Below are 26,866 nucleotides of genomic sequence, written 5' to 3' on the forward strand. Positions count from 1 at the left end.
CTGGCTTCTAGTAGAGAGAGGTTCCCTGCACCAGGAAAACCAAGTGTGCCTCTGCCTGCGGTAGCCCAGGGTCTTGTAAGGGGTCACTGTCTGGAAAGAGCCCACCTCCCTTCTCAGAGGACTCTTCTGAGCCATTTGGGGACTTCTTGTGAGAGGCCCTCGGTGGCACAGTCTGCTCACACAGTGTTGCTGCCCGGGAGTTGGAGTCGGCATTTATGAATGACCCTCCTGCTACAGCAAGAGAGTTGAGGTCTCAGCCTGATTGAGGAAATGATCAGGGGGGTGGAGGGCGGTCTTTTCCAACTCACTCTGATACTTGTGGTTAGCAGCACAGTGAGGTGGCTTGTTTCTCTCCTGGTAACCACTAAAGAAGAGCCTCTGCAGGTCTTTAATGGAAGACTGCAGGACCAGCAGCCCCAAGGGGCAGGGAAGCACCCCAGGCTGGATCGAACCTGGGAAAAAGAAGCCTTGCTCTTTAGACCAGACTGGGTGCTGTGTTCTTCCACCTGGAACCCAGGGAACCTCCTCCCTGGGCTCCTGGCTTCTGTTCTTGCCCACCTCCAGCCTGTTCTCCGCACTGCAGCCAGATCAGTATACTAACAACACAGATCTGGTGGTACCTCTGCTGAAAATGATCCCCACTGCCCTCCAGATGGGGTCTAGCCACCTTCACGTGGCCTATAGGCCTGTGCCTGCCCTGGCCCCTGCCACATCCTCTTGTGTACACCTGGGCTCTTAAGTTCTTAGATGCGGCATCTTGGCCGAGGCATTCCAAACGAAGCTGCATCTTTCTGGAACATTCTGCCCCATCCCCACCCTGTCACCTTCACCTGGCCCACTTTTACACGCCCTCGAGGTCTCAGCTAAAATAGTGTCTCTTTCTGGAGGCCTCCCCCGACCCCCGACACTAGACTTGACCGCCTGCTGTGTTCTCTAAGCTTCCTGTGCTCCTTGCCGTGACCTATGGCGGACGGTTTGTTTGGCTTGTTCCCCACGCATCCACGCTGAGGCAACCCTGTGGTTTACTCTTGTTGTCCTCGTGTGTTTACTAATAGCGCCTCCTTTCACTAGCAGGTGTGTTACTTTGGATAATCAATTATGGTCCAAGCTACTAAAAGTAGAGAATCAAAAAACGACATTTTCCAGGCATCCTTTCACTGGAATTCCCAATGTGACATGCATTCTCCCAATTAGCTACACTCCATCTAGTCTTAAATATGTGGATATCCTCTTCCTCAGGATGGACCCTGGGACATCCATTTGCTGGTGTGGATCGTGGCCGTTGCGGCATAATCCTGGAGCAGGCAGTTTCCTTGTGCCATAGCTTCCTGATGGTGGCGGGGGCAGCAGCTCCTTGGCCGACTGGCTCTGCACTGTGATTTTGGGAGTAGCTCCTGGACACTCAGTCTTAGAGTATGGTTTTTCAGCTCTTCCCATGATTCTCTGGGCCATTTAATATGTTACACAAAATCTCTTTCTGCTTAAATTGCCTAACTGAACCCGGATCAATACATAACCCTTGTCATCATTGTTCTTGTAAGTTGCTTGTTGAATTGTTTGCTTTCCCTGCTCTGTGAGGGCAGGTACTAGGCATTCCCTAGCATTATTCCCGGTATGAAACCGGTAGGCAATGAATATGTATTGAATGAATGAACTCTTGGACTGAGTTTTTTAAAGTCCGGCAGGTGTAGCTAGCCTTTTGTTCAATGAATATAAACAAAATTGAAGGAATGGGGATTGTTTAGTCTAGGGTAATAAGTGGTCTGGACATCTGACTTTGGGGAATGTCTGAAGGCCCCGGGGGCAGGGTGGGGAGCTGTGGTAGTGGGTGGGTTAGAATGTCTGTGGAAGGAGGCACTGAGCTACCTGTTCCGCGATGCCAGCAGACATCAGTTAGGTGGGAGGTTGGATTTGGCATCTTCCAGCAGAAATTCTCTGCTTCTTCCCGCTCGTGTGCCCAGCACTGGTCCAGACACTATGCTATGGGGAAGCATAAGGGGAGGACCCCCTTGCCTTCAAGGAACAAAAATCTATCTGGAAGGCTCCCTGGGAGACCAGGTCATTAGGAGTCCAAAGTAGCTGGAGATGAGTGCTCAAAGGGTGGTCCCAGAAGGCTTCCTGGAAGAGGAGGTAATCCAAGAATAGGCAGGTTCAGGTCTAGGTGAGGGGATTGGCCTGAGAGCTTGGAGAGCAAGGAACAGAAGGAACAGACCTAAGTACACGCGGTGCTATGACCTTTAAGCTCTCTCTCTCGTTTATCAGAATGACCCTGAGAGCCTGGACATTTCATAGCCTAATTGTGCTGGGCGCACATGGTACGTTAGTGGCAGGCCCCAAGTTTGAACCCAAGCCTGCCCAGCTCATCATGCTGTCTGATTTAGCCACTAGATCCTACATTTTACTTACTTATTTGACCCTGAATAACAAGTTGGGAAGTTTTGCTTCAAATGGGTGATGTAAGTGGTGGATGTGAGTACCTTGTTTCCTAAGCCCCATGCCGGGCCCCGTGGTCTGACAAACAGAAGTGGACTTAGAGGGACAATAGGTCAGAATTTTGCAATGGAGTGTCTGGGAAATGTTGATGGATGAATGAGAATAGAGGTGACTCTTGCCCTGGCCTCTGGTAGGGGGGAGTCCTGCAGACTCCTGCTTACCGGGCTTCCTGACTCAGTTAGTTGGTTTTGGAAGGTTTCCTTGCTCTGGCAAGCCCAGGCTCCGCTGGGACAGTAGAGTCTGGCAGATGCACAACTCTCCCCTGCTGGTCCAGCCCTCAAGGCTCAGCATGTGGCTAAATCAGCCGTCCCAGCCGCCCGTGCTGGCTGCCCAGGGCCCTGACGCCGCTGGCCTCTGCCCTTCCCAACCTCCCTTCCCCCGGCAGTGACTCGCACAATGGGGGCTCAGTAAATATTGGTCCATGAACGGCAGGCTAGTGGTTCTAATTTTGTTCTCTGCTTCTGGGTCACCACTCTTTTTTTTTTTTTTTTAAGTTTTCTCATCCTGCCTCTCCCCGCGATGTGAGGTTTCATGGGGACAGTATAGTAAGTGGGTCACCAGTTCCAGGTACCCCCCACTGCCCTCCTCCCTGCCAGCTCTCCTACACTGTCAGTGGAAATCTCCCACCCTGGGTGGCCTTTGGCTGAGCCAAAGCCTGAGGCTGAGGTTCTGGGAGTGCGAGCTGCAAGGGGAGAGAGCACGTCCTTTTAGGGAATGTGGGAGAGCAGTTAGGAGGGAGGGCCTACGGAAGCAGGAGAAGAACGGGCCCGTTGAGCCCTGGGCCCGTTGGGCCAGGCCGAGGACTTGCTTTCAGGCCGTGATATTTGCACTGTACTTGGGAGGGAGTTTCATCTTGTCCGAGAGGAGAGTGGCCTCTTGGACAATGTTCATTCGGTGGGCAGGGAGGACCACAGGCTCGGTAGTTTTTCTCAAAGCTTTTTGGACTCCAGGGAGCCTGTAGGGGGGTGTGTACTTGAGTACCATGCTGCGAGACTATTGGTTTTCTCATGGTGTCTATGGGGACTTACACAGAGAACTGTATCTTTGTTAGTTTGACCATGAGTGCTGGGAGTACACTAATTATTTATAGAACACTTGGCAGTTTGTGTCGTCACATTATTAATTTTACAGCTTCTAGATTTTGTCCCATACTTAGAAAGTTCTCCCTATCTCCCTGATTATAAAAAAAATCACCCATGTTTTCTTATATTGTTGTACCTACACAACCCACTGGGACACATCAATGATGCATTTTAAAAGGTTAAAAACAAAACAAAACACTCCAAATCCCACCACTCAGAAATAGTCATCACTAATATTAGGTGAACATTATTCCAGACAACCTTCCAGACATGCTCACAGATACACGCATATAGAGAAATAGATATAAATACTCTAAAACGTGGGAGCACGTGACAAATTAGGAGATTGGGATAAACATATACATACTACTATATATAAAATAGATAACTAATAAAGACCTACTGTATAGCACAGGGAACTCTACTCAATATTCTGTAATAACGTATATGGGAAAAGAATCTGAAAAAGAATATATATACATATATATATATAACTGATTCACTTTGCTGTACACCTGAAAGTAACACAACATTGAAAATCAACTATACTTCAATAAAAATTAAAGAAAATACTCCTATAAAAAAGTATTAAAACTTCCCTGAATGTAACCAAAGCAAAACTGTAGTAAAATTAAAGGAATTATTAAACTATGAAGAAATGTGTCTTTCACAAGAGAGATGATTTCCTAAAAGACACCAAAAAGGCTAAAAAAAAAAAAACCTTGTGAGTCATGTCTATAATTACTTGTTTCCATTTTAGATGGTATTTATTGACTCTGCTATGAAAAATGAGGACATTAGCTTTTTTTTCTTTTTTTGGCTACATTGGGTCTTCGTCGCGGTGTGTGGGCTTCTCATTGCGGTGGCTTCTCTTGCTGCGGAGCATGGGTTCTAGGTGTGCAGGCTTCAGTAGTTGCAGCACGCGGGCTCAATAGTTGTGGCACGCGGGCTTAGCTGCCCCGCGGCATGTGGGATCTTCCCGGACCAGGGCTCAAACCTGTGTCTCCTGCATTAGCAGGCGGATTCTTAACCCACTGCACCACCAGGGAAGTCTCAGGACATTAGCATTTTCACATTTTTTTCTCATCTCCTTTCTTTCCATCGCTTGATTGTATTAATTATATTATTAAATTGTCCATGATTATAACATTTAGATTCTGTCCTATAACCGTAATCCCCATAGTTTTTAATTATTTCTTATTTGAAGGGTTTTAATGCTTACCCATGGTTTTTGCATTCCTGAGCCTTCATTTTATTTTTCTACTAATTAGCTGCATTTCATTATCATGTCATTTTCTTCCCCCCTAGAAAGGGGACTGAAGTCTCTGACTTATTTCATGCTTGAGAATTTCTGCCTGTTGTCTTTACCAATTTGTATGACATCACAGCTGGGAATAATATTCATTGGTTCATATTTTATTTCTCTCAGAATTATGTAAACACTTGCATTTCTTCTGATGCTAAATGTTGCTATAGGGAAGATGAAGGCAGTCTGAATTTTCTGCCACTTAAAAGAAGTTTTAGTACATTTCACAGTTTTTGGAAGAAAATATTATGGGATGGGGGAGTTACTTCTGGATTCCTGGAAAAGTTTTCTTTTTAAGTTTGGTAACTTCACTAGGCAGTGTCCCAGTGTTGAGCCTTCTGCATGACATTTTTGTGGAGTACAGTGTATTATGGCAATCATCAGATTCTGTTTTTCCTCTCATTTCAGGGAAATCATGTGTTTTTTATCTTTGAACATATTTTTTATTCCAGTCTCAGGTTCTCTACTTCAGGAACACCAGTTATCCTGGCATTGGTGTCCTGTCGTCACTATGTGCTTTAATTTGTCTTTTCCATCCGCATTCACTGTGCTTATCTCAAACCTTCGTTTCAGTATCTCTATTTGAAATTCCTGGCAGAATTCTGTTCTCCGTTCATTATAATCTGTGTATTAGTTATTCAGTGATGTTCTGTTGGTCTTTTTTTGGTAAGCCTGCATCTCCTTTTGTTTTACAGCCCCATCTCTGAGCCCTGGTTTTATAGTGTGCATGTTCTAAATTGAGTTATTCCACAGAGTGGGCAGTTTTGAGGGATTGCTGTCTCTGGAGTGATGTTTTCCTTTCCATCGACATCTTTGTCTCTGCGTGGCTGGCCTGCTGTTTCTCCTCCTCATATTCATGCTAGTGCTTTTTGGCTCTTTTGGCTCTAAAATAAGGCAGTGACTTTCTTCCCACCCCTTTGAGGCTGGTTTGTCCCCCGCCCCAGTGACAGCAGTGCCGAGTGCTGGGTATTTATGGCGTGTTCTCTGTAGCCTGAGTTGGGGGTGGAGGGCATGGATTGGGCCTGTGTTCTGGGACTTTGGTGGTGGCCCCGGTGGTGGCCCTGGACTGGGGAGGTGCTATTGGAGGGGGAGGAGGACCCACTGGAATTGGACAGCTTCCCCAGTTCAGCCTGCAGCCTTGCAGCCCTTATTTCCCTCAGGGAGAGTCAGCCCATTGTTCTTGTTCCCCTGCCACCTGTTTCTTTGTTTCCCAGCACCTTTTCCCACTACTCCCCAGTGGTAGGGGAGGAAGACTTGGCAGCAGTCTGCCTCTCTTCAGATCTGGGGTGGTTTAGTGAGAATCCTCCTGGGGCCGGGCCGGGCCAGGGCTGGGAGACCAGCACGTGTGGTGCCTCCTGCATTCCTTTCCTTGCCTCTGGTTTGGAAGTTACTATATCAGATTATGTCTCTTTCCTTGTTTGCTTGCTGTGGGTGACTTTTTTTTTTTTTTTTGGCTTGCTTTTTACTATTTTTGTTTTTAACTCAAAAGTTAGTTATCAGTTGAAGGAAAAATGCTGCCATTTCAGTTCTCCATCTTAATTCAGAAATCTTTATTTTTATATAGTGTTTCAACATACCTTTCTTTCTTAGTACTCAAAGAAAGCTCTGTGGATTTGTTTTCCTCTTTCCAATATAAGGAAGGCGACCTAGTGAGATCAGTGAGGTACAGATGGGACTTCTCGCACCAAACCCAGTGGTCCTTCTGTTGCCAGAGCTGCACTTTTCCTAGTTACCAGCACCCACAGCAGGAAGACAAAGGCCAGAGTTTTTGAGTCCTCAGGGCCTCCACCTCCACCCTGAGGCCTGGCTTTGTCTTCGGTCTGCAAGTTTCGGGGATTTTTATACACCTCTCCTGAGGCAGGCTCTGGAAGTTGCCCCCTTGGCTCACCCAGACCATGTGTGTCTGTTTTACCCCTCACTGGTTAACCTTTCGTGGGGAGTGTCCACTGGGGAGACATTTCTATTAGGCTGACGGGTCACAGCCTTAGAATGGGGAGGGGATGGGGACTGGAGGAAGACCAGTCTATTTGACAGTCTTCTGCAGCAATGAGCTGTGGGGAGAGAGCCCCCAGGGGGATGGCAGCTGCCTTGTGGTTGTTAGTTGGGTATGACAGCACAGGCACCTCAGAGACCCCCTGCTGTCTGTCCCCAAGAGGAATATAAGAGAACTTGATGCCTCTTTTTACATCCTTTGGATTTCAAGTGGGGAGGAGACAGCTGAGGAGAAGGCTTAAGATGATTCACTAAGGCCAGTCAGTAGTGCAGCCAAGGACCTCGGGAGCCATCATGCCTGTCACTGTAGCCTCTCCTTCTCCCCTGCCCCCTCACCTGCACCTCCTTATCCACCCCTCTGACCCCCGTGGTCATTCTTTAGTGTGGACCATCAGTCTTTTTTAAAAAATTTATTTATTTTGGCTGCGTTGGGTCTTTGTTGCTGCACGCAGGCTTTCTCTAGTTGCAGCGAGCCGGGGCTACTCTTCCTTGCAGTGCGCAGGCTTCTCATTGCGGTGGCTTCTCTTGTTGTGGAGCACGGGCTCTAGGCATGCGGGCTTCAGTAGCTGTGGCATGTGGCCTCAGTAGTTGTGGCTCGCGGGCTCTAGAGCGCAGGCTCAGTAGTTGTGGCGCACGGGCTTAGTTGCTCCGCGGCATGTGGGATCTTCCCGGACCAGGGCTCGAACCTGTGTTCCCTGCATTGGAAGGCGGATTCTTAACCAGTGTGCCACCAGGGAAGCCCTGGACCATCGTCTTTTCTCAGTTTTAACTCAAGTGCTTTGCAAAAGCCCAATTCAGACTGCCCTTGCACACACGCCACGCCTTGGCCTGCCGCTGACTAGCATCGCAGCTGAAGCGTTCGAGTCTTCCAATTCACTGTGCGCCCACCTAGCCCATGCTTTGAGGGGGCTCAGAGTAGGCATAGGGTGCTGCACAGAGAAGGTAGGGTCCCAAACACATCCTTTGCCCATTTCCTGTGACTTAACCAGTTGGCCTTGGAAACCGCTGTGCCTTAGCCATGTTTGTCTCTGGAGCATTAGATCTTACCTTCCGCGTTCCATTCCTCAGCCCAGAGGAATCTGAGAGGGAGAACGGTGGGCTGTCTGGCCAGCTCGTGGTCAGGGAAGGGAGTGGGTGTTGGGAGGCCCAGCGGCTCCCAGGCCCCCCGGGTCTCCGTTGCCTGTTCTGCTCACATCAGTGTCCAGTCCCTGGACCAAGCATCACGGAAAGTCACTACTCTGTCCCCATGAAGAGAAGTAAATGTTTGCTCATCTCTGAGACGGGGGGTGGGCATGGAAAAAATGCAGCACGGTAAATATAAGAGTAAAGTTATGTCCACGGGACAGAAGTGCCACTTCCAGGATGAGATATTTCTGAGCCAAGTGAAGGGACCACAGGCAGGTGGAATCTGATTTAGGAGCCTCCAAGGTAGGAAGGCACTTCTGAAGCTCCACAGAGGGTCCAGAGCCAGAGCATCTCCTGTCGACTCTCACCTCACCCTGCACCCGCCCCCGCCCCGGGGAGGTTGGGTCTGGAGCCTTGAAGACAGACCTAAGGCACTAAAATAATTTACTTCTTGGAACCTGAGCCAGGTGAACAAAGGGGTGGAGAAGACTCCAGCTTCTCTTTAGTTGGGGAGCCTGGTCCTCTGAGGCAACAGCATACTCGAGCCTTTGTCTGCAGCTTGTTTTTTTTAATTTTTATTATTATTATTATTTTTTGCAGTACGCGGGCCTCTCACTGTTGTGGCCTCTCCCGTTGTGGAGCACAGGCTCCGGACGCGCAGGCTCAGCGGCCATGGCTCACGGGCCCAGCAGCTCCGCGGCGTGTGGGATCTTCCCGGACCGGGGCACGAACCCGTGTCCCCTGCATCGGCAGGCGGACTCTCAACCACTGCGCTGCCAGGGAAGCCCTGCAGCTTGTTTTTAATGCCTGGCCCCATGGCCTCTTCTTACTCCTCCTGGAAGGAAGGTGGCCTTGAGGGCGGCTGGCTCAGCTCCCCGGCGGGAACGGCCCACCCAGGGCCACCCATTTCCATGGACTTAATAGAACGGGCTTGGGCTTCCTCCTGCAGCTGGAGCTGGAGGCGAGGACCCCTGCCCAGCCTCACCATCCCGCTGCTCCGGAGCTGTATGTGTCCTCTTCCTCTCTTCTTTCTTTCCTCCAAAGAATCTCTTATAAACTTTCTTTTTTTCCCTAAGAATAACTTACATCTCCTTTGGAGCAGAAAGCTCCCCTTTCATGTCTGCCAAAAAGCCAGGGTCACTTGGATTTGAAGTGTCTTTAACGAGTCCGGGATCCCTGGACCAGGACTCCTTACCGCCCTCCGGCTGTTTCTACATTCTCCTCTGACTTTCCGGGGTGGGTGTCGTGTCTGGAGTGCGGGCCAGGTGGGAGGGCTCCACCCCACCCACTTCCAGGGACCCCTGGGTCACTGAAGAGCAAACGCTGAGTCGATGCTTACCTGACGTGAATGCCTGTCCAGGTACAGCTACAAGTAGCTCAGGTGTCTCGGCCTTGAAGTGTTTTTGCATGTCTCCTGTTTGTGAGTGTTCTGAAGTTGCTGCAGATGAATTTGATTGCTTGTTTTCTTGAAGAAGTGATTCTGCAGAGGGAACCCTGTAACACAGCCTGTCTGTGTTACACACCTGGGGGGTTTCCTCCACAGGTCTTCAGGGCATCTTACGCCTGGATTTGGGGTGCTTGCTGGGACTGGTAGAAACTGGGGTAGATCTGCCCAGAGACATGCAGGCTTTGGTGGCTTCTGCATGGGACCTGGGGCATGTATGAGTGTGTCTCCACACAGAGGGGACATTGGCTAAGAGTGCCCTGACTTTAGTGTCGTTCACACCTGTCTTTAGTTCATTAAAAATTCGATATCTGGTCTACTTGCTGGTCATGGACCACGTTCCCTGATCCCCAAACCCCAGTTTCCTCATCTGTTATTTGGGGATAAATGTCCTGCCTTCTCTTAAAGGAATCAGTGAGTGTCAGGTGCTTCAAGTAAGGTCACACTGGGACTGCTAGCTGCTGTCCTCACCTCTGTGCCCCCCCTTTCCTGAACCCATGCAGCTCCCCCCTTTTTTTTTTTGTGGTACGCGGGCCTCTCACTGCTGTGGCCTCTCCCATTGCGGAGCACAGGCTCCGGACGCGCAGGCTCAGCGGCCATGGCTCACGGGCCCAGACGCCCCGCGGCATGTGGGATCTTCCCGGACCGGGGCACGAACCCGTGTCCCCTGCATCGGCAGGCAGACTGTCAACCACTGCGCCACCAGGGAAGCCCCTCCCCTTTGTTTTAACAGTACAACACACGCCTTAGACAAATCACAGTGTGTTCGGGCGGAGAACAGCTTTCTTTGTACCGTGGGGTTTAGCTGTTTTGGATAAGATCCACCCTGCTCACTGTAAGTTAACTTTTGGGTCTTGGTGGAGATTTGAGAGTTTTTAGTTTCAAAGTAGCACTTGTACAGACTATCGCTTTGGCTGATGCCTAATCCATTCATTTGTGTGACTCAAAGTATATTCACTGAAGAGTGATGGTTTATGTCTCCAGATTCTGTGCCTGCCCCATGTGTGGAACCTAAAGCCTGGAATGTCCCGGGTATGCTTGTGGTCGGGGACTTGTGCGATGTAGGCGTGGAGTAAAGTCGGCCACCGTGCTTCCATTGGCAGCTTAATATCTGAGAGGGAGTCAGAGTTGAGGAACCCTGCCAATTATAAGTCTTATGATAATCATAGCCATGTTTATCGAGTGCTTTCTTGAGTCTAGTCACTTGCCAAAACTCATGTCGTTAAATCTTCACAAAAGTCCAATGAGGTGGGTACAAATTTTATAGATGAGAAAACTGAGGTGCGGAGAGAGAAGCTACGTAACTTGGCCAAGGTCACTGCTGGGAAGCAGCAGTGTGGAAATTCAAGCCAGGTCTTCCTGACCCTAAAGGCCATGGTACGCTCTATCACCGCTCTGGGTGATTGTAGAATGTTGACTCTGGTTAAATAGCTTGCCCAAGATCACACAGCTGGTAAACGGCAGAGTCAGGATGTGGATAAGCCTGCTCTTAACCACTTTGCTCTGGTTCCTCTGTCCCAAGTAAGGTCGGGGAGATGGAGTGATCCACGTGAGGCATCATGCCAGAGCCCCGGGTGCCCCGGGGAGGCATGGGAATAACTGCAGTGCCTGGGCTCCTAGGCCTGGATTAAATAGGAGGCTCATTTTCCCCTCCTGGTATTTGTTTTATTTCACAAGTTAAATTATAACTATACTCAGGGAAATGATTAACAAAAGAAAAATCATCCATCCTGCTCCTGAAAGCTTTCATTTTTTCTCTGTTCCTTCTCAGTTCTTAACTCTGATTACATAATTGTGTTCTGCTTCTTTATCTAACATTAAACTCACGATTCTCCTTTTTATAGCTGCATACTATTACATGAAATTGATATAATCCACTTGACCACAACACATCTTTCTGCCAATAGCCTTTTTATTTTTGAATTGCTTCTCTTAGTGTAAATTCTAGAAGTAGAGTTATTAAAGGATTTAAATACATTTATTATCATATAACTTTTCCAGAGTCATATTATGTATACAGCCCCCAGAAGTATGTTATTCTGTTGTTCAGCCTCACTAACATTTGGTTTTATATCATTTTTCTTTTTTTTTTTTTTTTTTTTTGCGGTACGCGGGCCTCTCACTACTGTGGCCTCTCCCGTTGCGGAGCACAGGCTCAGCAGCCATGGCTCACGGGCCTAGCCACTCTGCGGCATGTGGGATCTTCCCGGACCGGGGCACGAACCTGCGTCCCCTGCATCGGCAGGCAGACTCTCAACCACTGTGCCACCAAGGAAGCCCGTTTTTTAATCTTTTTTAAAAAGTGTGTTTTGCTATTTTAATAAGTAGCAAAGTAGCACCCTCCATCTTTTAAATTTGTATTCTTAACAAGCCAGGGAGACTGAGTATTTTTCATGTTGGTTCCCTAATTTAGGTAGTATAGAAATAATCCTTTGGCATGTTTGATGGTGTATATTTTTCCCAGTCTGTTTTTTATCCCCCCTCTTTAAGTGGTAGTGTTTATTTTATTTTATTTTTTAGATTTTCCTTTGGAGAATTTCAAACATATACAGAATTAGAGAGAATAGTATCATGGATTCCCACCTACCCATCACTCAGTTCCAACAATTATCAACTCATGCCCAGTCTTGTCTCATCTATACTCTAATGCAAATAGCCACTCCTTGGTTATTTTGAAGCAAATCCCAAGTAAGATATTTAATCCATGATGATTTCAGTATCTCTAAAAAGATAAGGACTTTAAACACCCATAGTTTTTCTATACTTTTTTCTTTTCAAATTTGGTCAAACCTATTGATTTTGTTTTTTTATCTTCTGTTTCAAAAGAAGGATTTTTCTCAAAAGCTAGGCAGAGGCCTTAGAGAAGGGGTGAAGAGTCAGTTTTGATACCAACTGGATTCAGAGTCTGAAGAGAGACCCTCCTGTTTGGAGCGCAGCTGACGGGTCTGGTGTGGAAGGAGAGGATGGGTGTCCTAAGCCTTGCCCTCACCTGGCCTTCTCCTCTTGCAGCCTCACCTGCCACCATGAAGCTGCTGCACCCAGCCCTCCCCAGCTGCCTCCTGCTGGCTCTGCTCGCTGTGTGGACAGCTGCTCCTGAGGCTCATGCTGTGTCCGTGGGGACACCCACCGTCAGCGCAGCCTCTTTCTTGCAGAACCTCATGCATCGCTACGGGGAGGGCGACAGCCTCACCCTGCAGCAGCTGAAGGCCCTGCTCAACCACCTGGACGTGGGAGTGGGCCGGGACAACGTCTCCCAGTCCGGGCAGGGACCGAGGAACCTGTCGACGGTAAGGCTCCCGGCTCTGCCCAGCACCGTCTCTGTCCTTTCAAGCTTCCCAATCTAGTTGGGGGCAGGTGAGCCTTGATGACAGAGCAGAGGGGCCACTTCTTCCCCTGCGGTCGGGATCAGCTAGTCTGAGGCTCCAGCAGCGCCTCCCAGCCTCCTACATGGGTGTTTTGAAGCCCTTAGCAAAGGGCAGCCATGAAGTAGGGGCTCTCAGCCCTCCAGACCCTTCCTCAGAGCCGCACTGGGATCTCCTGGAACTGCTGGTAAGCTGGAGCTCCCGGGTCAGCTAATATTTCTAATAGAGTTTCTGCAAAGCCCTTTGCCCATTCTCCTAGGTGAGCCTCAAAGTACCTCTACATGCAGGTGGCAGATCTTCATTATATCCTGTATATACTGAGATACTAAGGGACCCACAGTGAGCTCTGGAGGGACCAGGATTAAGACTCAGGTCTTTTTTTTTTTTGGCGGTACACGGGCCTCTCACTGTTGTGGCCTCTTCCGTTGTGGAGCACAGGCTCCAGACACATAGGCTCAGCGGCCATGGCTCATGGGCCCAGCCGCTCTGCGGCATGTGGGATCTTCCCGGACTGGGGCATGACCCCGCGTCCCCTGCATCGGCAGGCGGGCTCTCAACCACTGCGCTACCAGGGAAGCCCAAGACTCAGGTCTTTTGGCTCCTGGTTCTCTGTTCTGTCTTCCATATCATCTTGGCTAATCAGAGTCTGAGGCTGTGTGTGGCAGCCAAGTATAAGTCAGCCAGCCACGTCTTTACATATCTACTTTGTTCCCTGTGCCGAGTGTTGTGAGAAATAGAGAAAAATGAGTCACGTTTAGGGAGTTTACTGTTCAGTGGGGAGCTCAGCCAACCAAGAACAGAGTTAACTGATATTCAAATGAAGTGCTAGATGCTGTGGCTTGGATAGTCATTATAGGATTCAGAAATGAGAGAGGCGGGTGAGTGTGCACGAGATGGTCAAGGAAGCTTCTGTGTGGGGTGTCCTGGAGCTTCGCCTTGAAGGAGAGCAGAGTTTGGAGAGACTGAGTCGCCAGGCTGGGGGAGCCACGTGGCGTGTATGCAGAACCACAGGGGCGTGGTGCACGTCTGAGTCGGAGGGGCGGCTGCTTTGGGGGGCTCATGCAGCCTGACCCCAGAGGCCTCCTGGCTCAGCAGCAGGTTCTTGGGGTCACCGAGTCCAGCCCCCAACATTTTTTTTTTTTAAGATTTTTTTGATGTGGACCATTTTTAAAGTCTTTATTGAATTTGTTACAGTATTGGTTCAGTTTTGGTTTTTGGTTTTCTGGCCGCGAGGCATGTGGGATCCCAGCCTCCCTGACCAGGGATTGAACCCGCACCCCCTGCATTGGAAGGCGAAGTCTTAACCACTGGACCCCATGGAAGTACCAGCCCCCAGCTTTGTAGGCCCAGAAACCCTCACTCGTCGGCACTCCCAGAGGGCTGGCGCCCTCAGAGACAGAGCCACGTAAAAGCAAACTCAGTGAAAGACTGACGTGTAACTGTCTAATTAGAAGTAAAATGGCAGTGTTTCATGGGAACGGTGTGTGAGAACCACTTAACCTGATGCTTCCCAAGGGAACTGAGAGCTCATGCCCACTGGGCAGCCCACACTTGCTCCATGGCAGACCCTGAGTCTTCAGATTTCCCCCGCTTCCTTTCCCAATCTCTGCCAACACATCCTGGGGACATTACTGTATATGGTCCAGGAGACTACTGTTCCTCTTAGACACCTGTGCTCAGTAACTCTGGAGAAGTATGTCAAGTCTGCATTTTACTGTAATAGCTCCCTGGGCTATTGTAATGTGGCCAAATTTGGTATCTGGGAGAAGCTGTATCTTCAGGTATGCACATAGAGGCATGTTTCCCAGAAGCCACACCCTGGTCATAATGATTGGAATTCGGTTATTCCCAGAACTTCTGGGTAGCCATTTACAGATGGGTGAGTGGAGGTATGTATGGGTGGCTGATCTCTAAGATTACTTATCAGTCTTTCAAGTTTAGGGACCACTTTGCTCTCATCCTTGGAAATTAGCCTGCAGGTTCCGTGAAATTTGGACGGTTACATCTTCTATTTTCCGTCTTGGAAGGCTCCTCAGGGGCAAGGTGTGTGCCTTTGGGTCCTAAGAGGCTTTCCGCCCCTCCCACTTGGTTTCAGTGCTTCAGTTCTGGAGACCTCTTTGCTGCTCACAACCTCAGCGACCAGTTGCGGATTGGGGGGCGTGAGTTCCAGGAGTTCTGCCCCACCATCCTCCAGCAGCTGGATTCCCGGGTCTGCTCCTCCGAGAACCAGGAGAACGAGGAGAACGAGCAGACAGAAGAAGGGAGGCCCAGCTCGGTTGAAGGTGAGCCGGCACGGGAAGGCAGGGCCTGGTGTCCGTGCTTATCTGCATGAGGACCGCTGGGCTGATCAGATAGAGCTGCCCGCTGAATGTCTGACCGGTTATCATCCTCTTATCATCGTCGGGGAGGGGCGAGTTGGAGTCATGACTATACCGGTATCTCGTGGGCTCCCAAGACCGGTCCAGCACATTGCCAGGCCGGGCAGCGTGGCTGGTGAGCGTTCCGTCGTGGGGCTTTTGGACCAGCCTCGAGGTGCTCTTTCTGGTCACTTTTCCGTTTTGGTTTTCATTAAACTACCAGGGGACCAACACCTCGATTTTTGAGTTTAACATTTAAGGCCTTTCACAGTCTGCCCTCGGCCCACTTCATCCTCCTCCCCCTCCCCTGCCCGGTACCCCTGCTCCAGCCGCAGTGGTTCACCGTGGCCTGTGTGTGCACACGGCTCCCTTGGGCCTGGATCGACCTTCTGCAATCCTGTCGTGCTGGTGTGAGCACTTGGTACCTAGCATGTGCCGCCTGTGTCACACCCCACGTCGTTTCCTCCTGTCATTATTTAACTCCTAGGGCCTATAGCCTTTCATGTTTTCATCTGCCCCTCCATCTGAAAGGTAAGCTGCTTTTGGATAGCAGCGTTGGTGTATATTTTTAGGCTTCTCCACAGCACCCAGCAAGAGGTAGACTCAAACATTTACTGATGGGTTGGCGGATCTCTGTCTGCCCCGATTGCTGCCGAGTTCAGAACGGGCTGCCCCCCGGCAGCAAGAGTACCTCCACCCTCAGTAATGGAGGCCCTCGTCTGTTCTTGTTCCTCCACAGTGTGGGGCTTTGGTTTCCTCAGTGTCTCACTGATTAACCTGGCCTCTCTCCTGGGAGTCCTTGTCCTGCCGTGCACAGAGAAAGCGTTTTTCAGCCGTGTGCTCACTTACTTCATCGCCCTGTCCATTGGAACGCTGCTCTCTAACGCGCTCTTCCAGCTCATCCCAGAGGTGCAGTAGAAAAGAAACGTGCGCGTCCTGTCTCCCTGGGGCGTCCCCGCCCCGCCCCTGTGCTCCAAGGCACCTGACAGCCGCCACCTGAAACATTAACTTCTTCCTCATGTCAAGGGATGCAAATGACTTCTGCCTCTGGATCTTCAAGGGCCTCCTCTCACTCCTGGGGCACCCAGGTTTGCCTCTGGCCTCTTCAGGGGATGTCAGATGCAAGGCTCTCAGCACTTGTCCCCCATGCTGTGGACCTGTCAGCCTCCTTCCCCAGTCAGTGCCTTTCCTAAGCCCTGTCGGCAGGGCTGGAAAGGAAAGCAGCTGGTGGTGGCTGTCCCTGCCCTTGGTCCTCCGGACCCCCCTCTGTTCTAAGTAGAGAACCTGACCGTACTCAGGTGTGGCCACCAAGAGATGATCCACCTGGAATGAGGTGGAAAGAAAGAGGTTACCGACTGAAAAGTTGTATTGACCTAAAAAGTACATGATCCTTTTTATTTAAGCAGGCCCTAATCCACAGTATAGAGGGCCAAACATAGAATCAAGGCTATTTAATGAAAAAAGCAAAATCAAAATTACCAAATAAAGGAAAGGGACCCACCGTCCTTCACACCTTGCATCTTGACGTTTTCCTGATAGGACTGACTTCCTGGCACCCCTACTTGACTGTTCTGAAATGTTTGTTGATTTTGTTCTTTAATTGTAACCACTGAGGAGCTAAAAAAAAATAAGACCCAAGGTGACAGTCTGCCCACCTGTCAGCTCAGGCAAGGACGTGCAGTGGGGCGATGGGTGATGTGTGGACCTTCTTTGGGAATGTTGATGGCCGCCTTCCATAGGCAGCTGCCTGGCCTTTCCCAATCAAAAGACTCTATGGGATGCCCAGCCTTGCCTTGCCTGTTCCCTCTTCATGATGAGGAGAGAAATCTGGTTTAAGGTGAACCATCTTGATGCTATGTCAGAATTCCACATGAATCTAGCAAGCACTTCTCAGGGCAGGCCTCATCTTGGGCTACTTTTTTTTCCGCTCCAGAAATTAAATTTATTAATTTTTTCCCAAGATTGGAAGTGAAATGCTGTGTTGCCTGTTGAATGGGAATACAATAATGGTACATACTCCGCCCCTGGGCTCACAGGGGAGGCCTCATCCTGGCTCACTTTTGTCCTGCCCGGAGTGTGTGACACTGGGAAATGGTAGAGGAAATATTTTTCGACGGGGTGATCTTGGAACTCTGTTCTCTACACTGCAGCCCTCTCAGAGCAAATGGAAACAAACAAATAAAGCAAAACCTGAGGGAGTTCCCTGGTGGCCTAGTGGTTAGGATTCCAGGTTTCCTGTGCCATGGCCCAGGTTCAGTCCCTGGTCGGGGAACTGAGGTCCTGCAAGTTTCGGGGCATAGCCGAAAACAAAAACAAAAAACAAAACAAGGTCATAGGGAAAAAAAAAAAAAAAAAGGCAACAAAACCTGAGATGTTAAGAGAATGGATTTTGTGGCCATCGGGCCTTACTTGTCCGTCCCTTCTGCCCTGCACGTCCGACTTCGTTGCGTCCTGCACAGAGCGGACCAGGCGCGGGAAGTGTCCCATGTGCCTGCATAGCGAGAGTCAGATGTGCCAACACGGCAGCCCAATGATCTGTTGGTCTCTTCCCCTTGCTCTGGTTTCCTGTTCCATAGAGCTCTCGAGTCCAGAGTCTGCTGGGCAGCCCCTGGCTAGGCCTGAGCACACCTTGGCTACAGGCCAAGGCAGGACCTGCCCTGCCAGGCACAGCAGCTAGCAGGTGGGACTCAGCCACCAGGCAGCAGGGGCGAGAGACGCGGGGTTCCAAGGCCACCGCGAGTTCCTCCCCGTTTCTCCTGAGCTGATTGAAGGACATTTCATCGGACTTGAATCACTAACAAATGTTCTGTTTCTCTCTCCCTCCCTGCTTGTCTCTCTGATTTTTCTTGTTTTGCCTCCTTCGTTAATCTCCACCAAAACCCCCTCCCACTCTACCTCCCGCCCTTTCTACCTCTCTCGCTGAATGGTGGCTGCCGTGCCATGGGGCGTTCGCCCTTGTCCCTGTCCTGGGTGGGGCTGGCTCCCCCTCCCCGGCAGTCTGGGGGTACGGTCTCCTCTGTGTGACCGTCATCTCCCTCTGCTCCCTGATGGGGGCCGGCGTGGTGCCCTTCATGAAGAAGACTTTTTACAAGCGGCTGCTGCTCTACCTCATAGCTCTGGCGATTGGAACACTCTACTCCAACGCCCTCTTCCAGCTCATCCCCGAGGTATGGCCAGCCTTGCACAGGAGCACGCCGCCTCCTGGGGGATGGCGGGACACAGTGGGAGGGCCCTCCGTCTCCACAGCAGGCCTAGAGAGGAGGTCCTCTCCTTTTGGAAAGTGAAGCTAGGATGTAGGCAAGAGTGAGGAGAGGCAGCTTAGAGAAGGTTTTGAGAGCTGGTTCAGATCCCAGCTCCACCGGCCACAAGGTCTGTGCCCTTGGGCAAGTCACCTGACCTCTCTGTCCTTCCAAGAATAATACGGGCGGACCTCAGGGTGATGCCGAGAGGGTTATGTGAGTTAATGGTTCTTAAACACCTGGTGCTATCTGTTGGGTGAACAGAGGTAGTGTAGTTAGGTCACTTTATGGCTCCCAATTTGGAGCTTTTGGCACCAAAAACAGAATCCATAGGTCTCAATGAAAAGCTCACTTCTCCTCAGGAGGATGTTAAATTCTAAAGACAACCTGTCTTTTTTTTTTTTTTTTTTTTTTTTGGTACGCGGGCCTCTCAGGCGGGCCTCTCACTGTTGTGGCCTCTCCCGTTGCGGAGCACAGGCTCCGGACGCGCAGGTCAGCGGCATGGCTCACGGGCCCAGCCGCTCCGCGGCATGTGAGATCTTCCCGGACCGGGGCACGAACCCGTGTCCCCTGCATCGGCAGACGGACTCTCAACCACTGTGCCACCAGGGAAGCCCGACAACCTGTCTTTTGCATCAAAAAATAAGCTAGAGAGTTATGAGGATTAAATAATGAGCTCCTAATCCATGGAAGGGCCTTTATATAATAGGTGCACAGTAAAATTTTGCTGTTGGCAAAAAAAAAGAAAGAAAATAAGCTGGAGAGAACCCACCAGTCTGGCCTCACGCATGTTGATGGCACCTTTGCCCCTTCGCCTGGGCTAACCAGGAAACCCTTCATGAGAGAGGAGGAGCCCAGTGTTTGTAAGGCTTAGCAGGGCCTTGGAGGAGTTTCTGATCCCGTGTGGTCTCTGCGTAGACCTGCTGATGGCAGGAATCCTGAGGCGCTTCCCTTTGGGTAGTCTAACGGGCCTGGATGAGCTGGAGGTGAAGCAGAAAGATGACGCCCCGGGCTCCTTAGAGCACTTTGTTTTCCAAGACGCAGTTTTGTGTTTTCTGAGTTGATCCTTAGATCACCTCTGTGATGTGTAGGAAACAAGGAATGTTGTACCCATTTAACAGATACAGAATCTAACCTGCACAAGAGCTCATATCTTAGTGCTTTTTGTGGACAACTGTTAGTTGCCTCTATCCACTCCACTTTTCCTTAAGATGATTTGACTCTCCTGGAAAGTTGGCCGGAATGAGTAATTTCTATTCTAGAACTTGACCTTTAATGTCTCTTAGAAAACTACACTAAGAGATTGCATTTCGTCCCTTTAAAATAGAAAAGAAAAACACTTAGCTTTTAAGCAGCCCGGAGTTCCTGGTACTGATGGTCTTTTATCTGGGACCTATTCACGAGAAGGCTGGCGTTTATTCAAGAGGCCCATTTCCTATCAGAAAACTTACGAGCAGGTCAGCAGACACTTTTCCAAGGCCCCCCTGCACAAGTCAGGAGCATCACTGAGAATGCAATTCTCCTGATTTCTACTCCTATCTGCTTCCCAATGGATTCTTTTTTTTTTCTTTCTTTCTTAATTTTGGCCATAATTAGTGAAGTTTCCAGAAACCAAGACAAAACCCCCAAAATTGACACATGCAGTCACACAGTCTGCTTTCTTGGCTTTGTGGTCACTGGGAGGTCTGCGGTCAGGAAGATGCCGCAATTCTTGCTATTTAACTGGAGAAAGGATTTCCCATTTTAGAAAGTATAACTGTACCATCTCCCTGTGTGTTTACAGGCAGATCAGCCAGGAACGCTATAAAACGATGAAAACAAACACAAGTGTCTCCTCCTTAAAGATGGAATCTGCCGGCAGAGTCTTGTAGCAAAGCTCCAGGAGAAATGAAGACAGAGTCCTCATTAAAAGTAGAAAGTCACATCCAAGGCTGTTCTTCCTGAGAGTAAAATTCTAAAGACAGTCTGTCTTTTGCATCAGAAAATAAGCTAGAGAGAACCTAGCAGGTCTGGTGATGTGACATTAGGAAAACATCAAGGGTTAGATTTTTGCTGGAAAGGGATTGAGTACATGGCAGGGTTGTCCCGGTCTCTTCCTTTCCTAGAGTCAAGTGGTTAAAGAGATGAGAGGGGACCAGTGAAGATCTTCTATATTCTTAAACTCATTTTGTTTTCTTGGGTCCACAGGCTTTTGGTTTCAACCCTCTGGAAGATTATTATGTCTCCAAGTCTGCAGTGGTGTTTGGGGGCTTTTATCTCTTCTTTTTCACAGAGAAGGTCTTGAAGATGCTTCTTAAGCAGAAAAATGAGGTGAGGCCTAATCATTGGTAAAAGAAGCGCCTCTAGGGAGAGGATCCATCTCAGAAATGTGTCCGGTAGTGGTGTTACCTCAGTGCCAATCCAGTGAGCTTACCTGGATCCTCCGGCCATGGATTCAAACCCACAAACTATTTCATGAGTAGATATCTCACTTCACCTCAGGAGGGTATTAGCAGTAGGTGAGGGCGAATCATCAGCCATTGCAAGGAGCACCTCTAAACGTTCTTTGCTGTGCCTCCTGGCAGGAGTGAGTGTTGGCCCTGAGGTCACTCCTCTGAGATCCGTCCCACGGCAGCACCACATGCCCTTCGATTCAGCTTTCTCCAACACCTTGCCCTAGGTTTCTGTCCTATTGCCTGCTTATGTTTTCTTGGATGGTGGGAGTGAGGTCTTCCCGGTGCTGGGAGCTCCTGCCGGGTGGGTGGTTTTGCACTGACCCGACCCCTCCCTGTGGTCCCTCCAGCATCATCACGGACACAGCCATTATGCTTCTGAGACGCTCCCTTCCCCGAAGGACCAGGAGGAGGGGGTGATGGAGAAGCTGCAGAACGGGGATCTGGACCACATGATTCCTCAGCGCTGCAGTGGCGAGCTGGATGGGAAGGCCCCTGTGATGGACGAGAAGGTCATCGTGGGCTCCCTCTCCGTCCAGGTCAGTGGGCCATCCACTGCCAGAGGGGGAAGGGGCCCTTAAGCGGTAATGGCCTTGATGACTTGGGCCTACCTTGAAGGTCCGTCGTCCACCCTTTCACAGGGGGGCTTTCTTGCAGGACCTGCAGGCTTCCCAGAGCGCCTGCTACTGGCTGAAAGGTGTCCGCTACTCTGACATCGGCACACTGGCCTGGATGATCACCCTGAGTGACGGCCTCCATAATTTCATCGACGGCTTGGCTATTGGCGCCTCCTTCACCGTGTCTGTCTTCCAAGGCATCAGCACCTCGGTGGCCATCCTCTGCGAGGAGTTCCCACACGAGCTAGGTAAGTGGGCTCACACCCCGCCCCCCAGCCCCTTCCGCCTGTGCCGACTCCTCCCCCCACTCCAGAACACACATTATGATTAATTAACACATTCTCTATGCTATGTGCAATCAAACCACTAATTCTCAACAGCTGAGTTAATAATTGAAAATTGATCATTGGACGGGACTTCCCTGGCTTTCTAATGGTTAAGACTCCACGCTTCCGCTGCAGGGGCACAGATTTGACCCCTGGTCAGGGAGCTAAGATCCCGCATGCCGCGCAGCATGGCCAAAAAAAGAAGGAAGGAAGGAAACTGATCATTGGAAATGATGGCATTTTTTCCTGGGGTGGTGGTTTCCCCCACAGTCCCATAACCTGTGGCTGTTTCCTCACCTCTACACTGGGCTTAATACTGGTACCTACCTCATTGATTTATCGTAAGAAACAAAAGGCAAAAATAGTGAAAAGGACTTACTGCGTGCCATACACTATTCTAAGTGCTCAATATAGGTTATCTCTTACATCCTATTAATCTTCCAACGGCTGAGATGTATGTTAGGACACTGGTGGGTAGAAGAAATAGATGAACGAGGGGTTGGAAGGTCCTTGGTTTTATCAGAGGGAGAGTGTAAAAAGCCTAGACTTTTTGGAAGCTCAGACACTCAAAGTCATGTCCTGGCTTTGCCATTTATTGGCTTGTGACTTTGGGCAAATTAATTTTTCTCAGTGTCAATTTTGTTTTCGAAAAATACCATTCATTGCAGTTTTGAGGAAGGAAGCTCCTTCTGTTTCACCATCAATCAGAAGAGAAATGAGGGGCTTCCCTGGTGGCGCAGTGGTTGAGAGTCCGCCTGCCGATGCAGGGGACACGGGTTCGTGTCCCGGTCCGGGAGGATCCCACATGCCGCGGAGCAGCTGGGCCTGTGAGCCATGGCCACTGAGCCTGCGCGTCCGGAGCCTGTGCTCCACAACTGGAGAGGCCACAACAGTGAGAGGCCCACATACCGCCAAAAAAAAAAAAAAAGAGAGAAATGAGGCCATTGCTAGGTGTTTTTCTCTTTTGAAAATCCTGTGCATTGTTTTCAGCCTCTAGGCTGGTTGTACATTCCCAGCCTCACAGATGGAGACAGCTGCTCGGCGTGGTGGTAAAGGGGGCCCTAGCCTTGTCACCGTGATCTCCAGTCTGGGGCCATCTTGATTTTCACCCACACTCCCTCCAGCGTGTAAGCATGTCCTCATCAAGCTGTGTGTCCCACGACCTAGTATGAATCTTCTGTCCACACCCTCCCCTCTTGTTGTCCCCACCATAGGAGACTTTGTTATCCTGCTCAATGCCGGCATGAGTATCCAGCAGGCTCTCTTCTTCAACTTCCTCTCTGCCTGCTGCTGTTACGTGGGCCTGGCCTTCGGCATCTTAGCTGGCAGCCACTTCTCTGCCAACTGGATCTTTGCCCTGGCTGGAGGAATGTTCTTGTATATTTCTCTGGCTGATATGGTAAGTCTTCCATAGTTTTAATGCCTTGTAGGCAAAACTGGATCGGGTTATGAAATTCATTGGATTGGGAGGACAGCTAAGGGGCATTAGTTAGTTTTTTTTGTTTTGGTTTTTAAAATAAATTTATTTATTTATTTATTTTGGGCTGCATTGGGTCTTTGTTGCTGTGTGCAGGCTTTCTCTAGTTCCGGCAAGCGGGAGTTACTCTTTGTTGCGGTGCGCGGGCTTCTCGTTTCAGTGGCTTCTCTTGTTGTGGAGCACGGGCTCTAGGCACGCGGGCCCTAGAGCGTGTGGGCTCAGTAGTTGTGGCTCATGGGCTGTAGAACTCAGGCTCAGTAGTTGTGGCACACGGGTTTAGTTGCTCCGCGGCACGTGGATCTTCCCGGACCAGGGATCGAACCTGTGTCTGCTGCATTGGCAGGCAGATTCTTAACCGCTGCGCCACCAATAATAACTTTATTGAGAAATCAAGTCACATGCCACACGATTTATAAATAAAAGTGTACTGTTCAATGCCTTTTAAGGGGACATTAGATTTTAAAGGATGAAAGGCCTATGTTCCTTTAGCATATGTCGTTAAAGAAATTGTTGTATCTCAACTCCAGGGTCCTTACTTTAAGTATTGCAGAATAGAGACTTATAGATAAAGAATGGGGGAGGGAGGGAAGGAAGGAGAGGAAATTACCCATAATTATTCTCCCCAAAAACAACACTTGGGTTTGTTTCTTTTTCATCTCAATGCATTGTGTTTGTTTTTAAATAACTCTAATCACATGGAGTACACAATTTTATATCCTGGTTTCTTTTTTTACTTAATACATCCTAGACATTTTTCATGTTGCATACTCTTTAAAAGCATCCTTTTCTCATTAGCAGTAGTATTTGGTGAGAGGATTTACCTTCTCCAGAACAAGAATTGCTGGTTCAGAAGGGATGCGTGGTTTGAGGTTTTAATATGTATCGCCAAATTGCTTTCTAAAAAGCTTACCCTTCTTTAATTTACATCATTAGCAGTGTCTGAAAGTGTACATCGTACCCGCTAACGTTTGGTATAACCATTTAAGTAGTTTTGCGTTTGCTAGTTTAATACCTGATTTGTTGCATCTTTATAACTAACAAGGTTGATTTCCTTCCTTGTTGGCATGATGGTTCTTTGACAGGTTTTCATGAATTATTTTCCATATCTTCGGAAAGCAGTTTTTTGTTTTTGTTTTTGTTTAATATTTATTTATTTATTTCGTCATGCTGAGTCTTAGTTGCAGCAGGTGGGCTCCTTAGTTGTGACATGTGGGATCTAGTTCCCTGACCAGGGAACGAACCTGGGCCCCCTGCATTGGGAGCGCGAAGTCTTAACCACTGCACCAGCAGAGCAGTCCCGGAAAGTAGTATTTTTGATGAGATGATGAGAGCACTGACCACCATGGTCCATCCTCAGCCCATGGAAACATCTTAGATTCTCTCCTCCGGTGGGTGGCCCTCCCTGGGGTTAGGGTATTTTTGTCACCTGCCTTGCTGGCCAGCAGCAAGAGGCCTTGAGTCACGGCAATGCTTAGTTCCATTCTCTGGCCCCTTACATGGTTACTGAGTTTCCCAAACAAGTGACAACATTCTGATAGCAAAAAGACCTTTTGAAGTGTTTTTAAAGATCACAATAATTTTTATCAAAGTGGTTATTTTTGGTCCGCATCTAAACACATCCAGGGTTACATGCATGTGTAGTACTTTGTTTCACTTCCATAGCTGTAAAGTAGTGGTAACCACCTTGGAGAAAGGCTCTAACGTTTAAGTTCTAGAAGTTATTGCTGTTGATTTTCTTTGTAAACCAATCGTATATTATATATCTTAATTATAACTATTATAATCATATATTTATACTAATGATTGTGGTGGCCTTATAATGTAAAAATATAATAATAGTAAATGCTGTAATAATTGTTAGGTAATATACATATGACTGAATTGTCCTGCACTTAAAGGTTAAGAAAGGAACTGCAGCTCTCGTGTTTTTTTCTTCTTCCTCAGTTCCCTGAGATGAACGAGGTCTGCCAAGAAGATGAAAGGAATGGCAGTGTCTTGATCCCCTTTGTCATCCAGAACCTGGGCCTCTTGACTGGTTTCAGCATCATGCTGGTCCTCACTATGTATTCGGGACAGATCCAGATCGGGTAGGGCCCTGCCAGGAGCCGGCGGGATTGGCAGTCTGGCCCTTGGCTGCCGATCCCTGGCCCGAGGACTCCTCATCCAGGAAGCACCTCGGAAGAGGCAGTTCTATTAAAAACTGTGACATGGAGACTGTATTCCTGCATTCAAATGTCAGCTGTTTTTAAAATGCTGTATCCTAGGAATAAGCTGTCCTGGTAACCAGCCTCTAGGTAGTGCCTCTCTCCCTTTCCTCTTCTTTCTCAGAGTGATTCTGGAACTGAATGCAGCTTAAAAGACAAGACTAACTTTTTTCTCTGGTTGCCCTGGCCTCTTTCTCTTCCAACCAGCACTGAGACATTTTGAATCCTTTGCCCGACAATGCAAAAAGATAGCCAGGGCTCACAACTTGGTTAGAAATATCAGGAGGTGAATCTACAGTTTGGGGCCCATAAATCTAAATGTGTTTCCTCGGCCTCAAGGTGACCCATTTTTAAGCGAATCCGCCTATTTTTACAGAAAAGGTATAGAAGACAGGAATCCCTCTTATTTTTTCAAAACCCGTTCAGTTGCCTATTCTTTCAAAGAGAACTGAAAGCTGGAAACAGATGAGTAGGACGGGAGGGAGAGGCAAGGATCACCCTGAGATGGGGGTGTGTGTCTTGTCAGGATGGTTACCTGTTCCCACTGGGATGCTTGGCACCGGTTCTGCACCTGGTGTTGCGTGGCCATCCAGGTGAGCCAGCAGGTAGGTTCTGTTGCCTGAACCTCCCCTCCTTTTGGATGAACACTGGCAGACTGGAGGGCAGAGAAGAGAGACCTGTGAGAAATCCGTTGGCTTTGCTGGGATTTCCAGCCCCCTTTCCGCACCCCAATCTCCTGGGAGACTCCCTGGAAGCACATTCTAAGCACATTGACAGTGCCCGTGTTCAGAGGGCAGACTGCACAGATTTACCTCCCTGGTCAACAGTCGTGCTGACAGGTGGCAAGCTGACTTACAGAATTGGAGTGCAGCTTGTGGTCTTGACAAGGGTAATCAGAAATGGAATCAGTGCAGGCAACGTTTAGGGTTTACTCATTCCATAAGTAACAGTGATAGAACTCTGAGATGGAAGGTCCAGAACTTGGATGGGGGCATCCCTGGGGTTTGCAGAATAGAGGACCCATGGGTTCTGCTGCAACGTCTGGGGTTCCCCCTTCCTCCCTCACCCCAAACAAGCAAGGGCGAATCCTGTATTGAACTGAATAGGAATTGCTCTAACTCTCTTCAGAAAAACGGATCGATAGACTTGTGTGTGAGACCGTAGGCCAGCCGCCGGCCCTGTGGAGCCCTCTCCTCAGAGCTCTGGCTTCTAGGGGAGCTAATCTCCAGGTTCACTAGGTGAATTGCTTTATTATTATCATATTGATAATGTGAGATTCTTTAGCCACTCTGGGGAGCCGACCTCTCCAGAAGCCTTCCTCAGTGGTGCCCACAGTCGCAGCCCAGGAGCTGTGTTCGCAAACTGACTTGTGCACGTGGCTGACGAGTCCTGGTCCGTCACCACCACCCG

General features: G+C 49.3%; 1 protein-coding gene across 2 annotated transcripts; it reads left to right on the forward strand.

Annotated features, from left to right (window-relative positions):
- Nucleotides 1-12,465: 12,465 nt before the first annotated feature.
- On the forward strand, nt 12,466-25,343 carry SLC39A14 (solute carrier family 39 member 14; the record flags this gene model as incomplete). 2 transcript variants are annotated; one of them, XM_079705845.1, is made up of 8 exons in its annotated part: nt 12,466-12,729; nt 14,900-15,086; nt 15,901-16,070; nt 20,588-20,710; nt 21,183-21,371; nt 21,490-21,697; nt 22,990-23,174; nt 25,197-25,343. In XM_079705845.1, the coding sequence occupies 8 exons, from the start codon at nt 12,466-12,468 to the stop codon at nt 25,341-25,343; spliced, it is 1,473 nt and encodes a 490-aa protein (XP_079561971.1). The 2 variants fall into 2 exon arrangements, with proteins under 2 accessions (XP_079561971.1, XP_079561970.1); XM_079705844.1 differs by lacking the exon at nt 15,901-16,070 and adding an exon at nt 18,159-18,328.
- Between the last annotated feature and the right edge of the window lie 1,523 nt (nt 25,344-26,866).

Source organism: Hyperoodon ampullatus (assembly GCF_949752795.1).
Source record: "Hyperoodon ampullatus genome assembly, chromosome: 6".
Taxonomy (NCBI): domain Eukaryota; kingdom Metazoa; phylum Chordata; class Mammalia; order Artiodactyla; family Ziphiidae; genus Hyperoodon; species Hyperoodon ampullatus.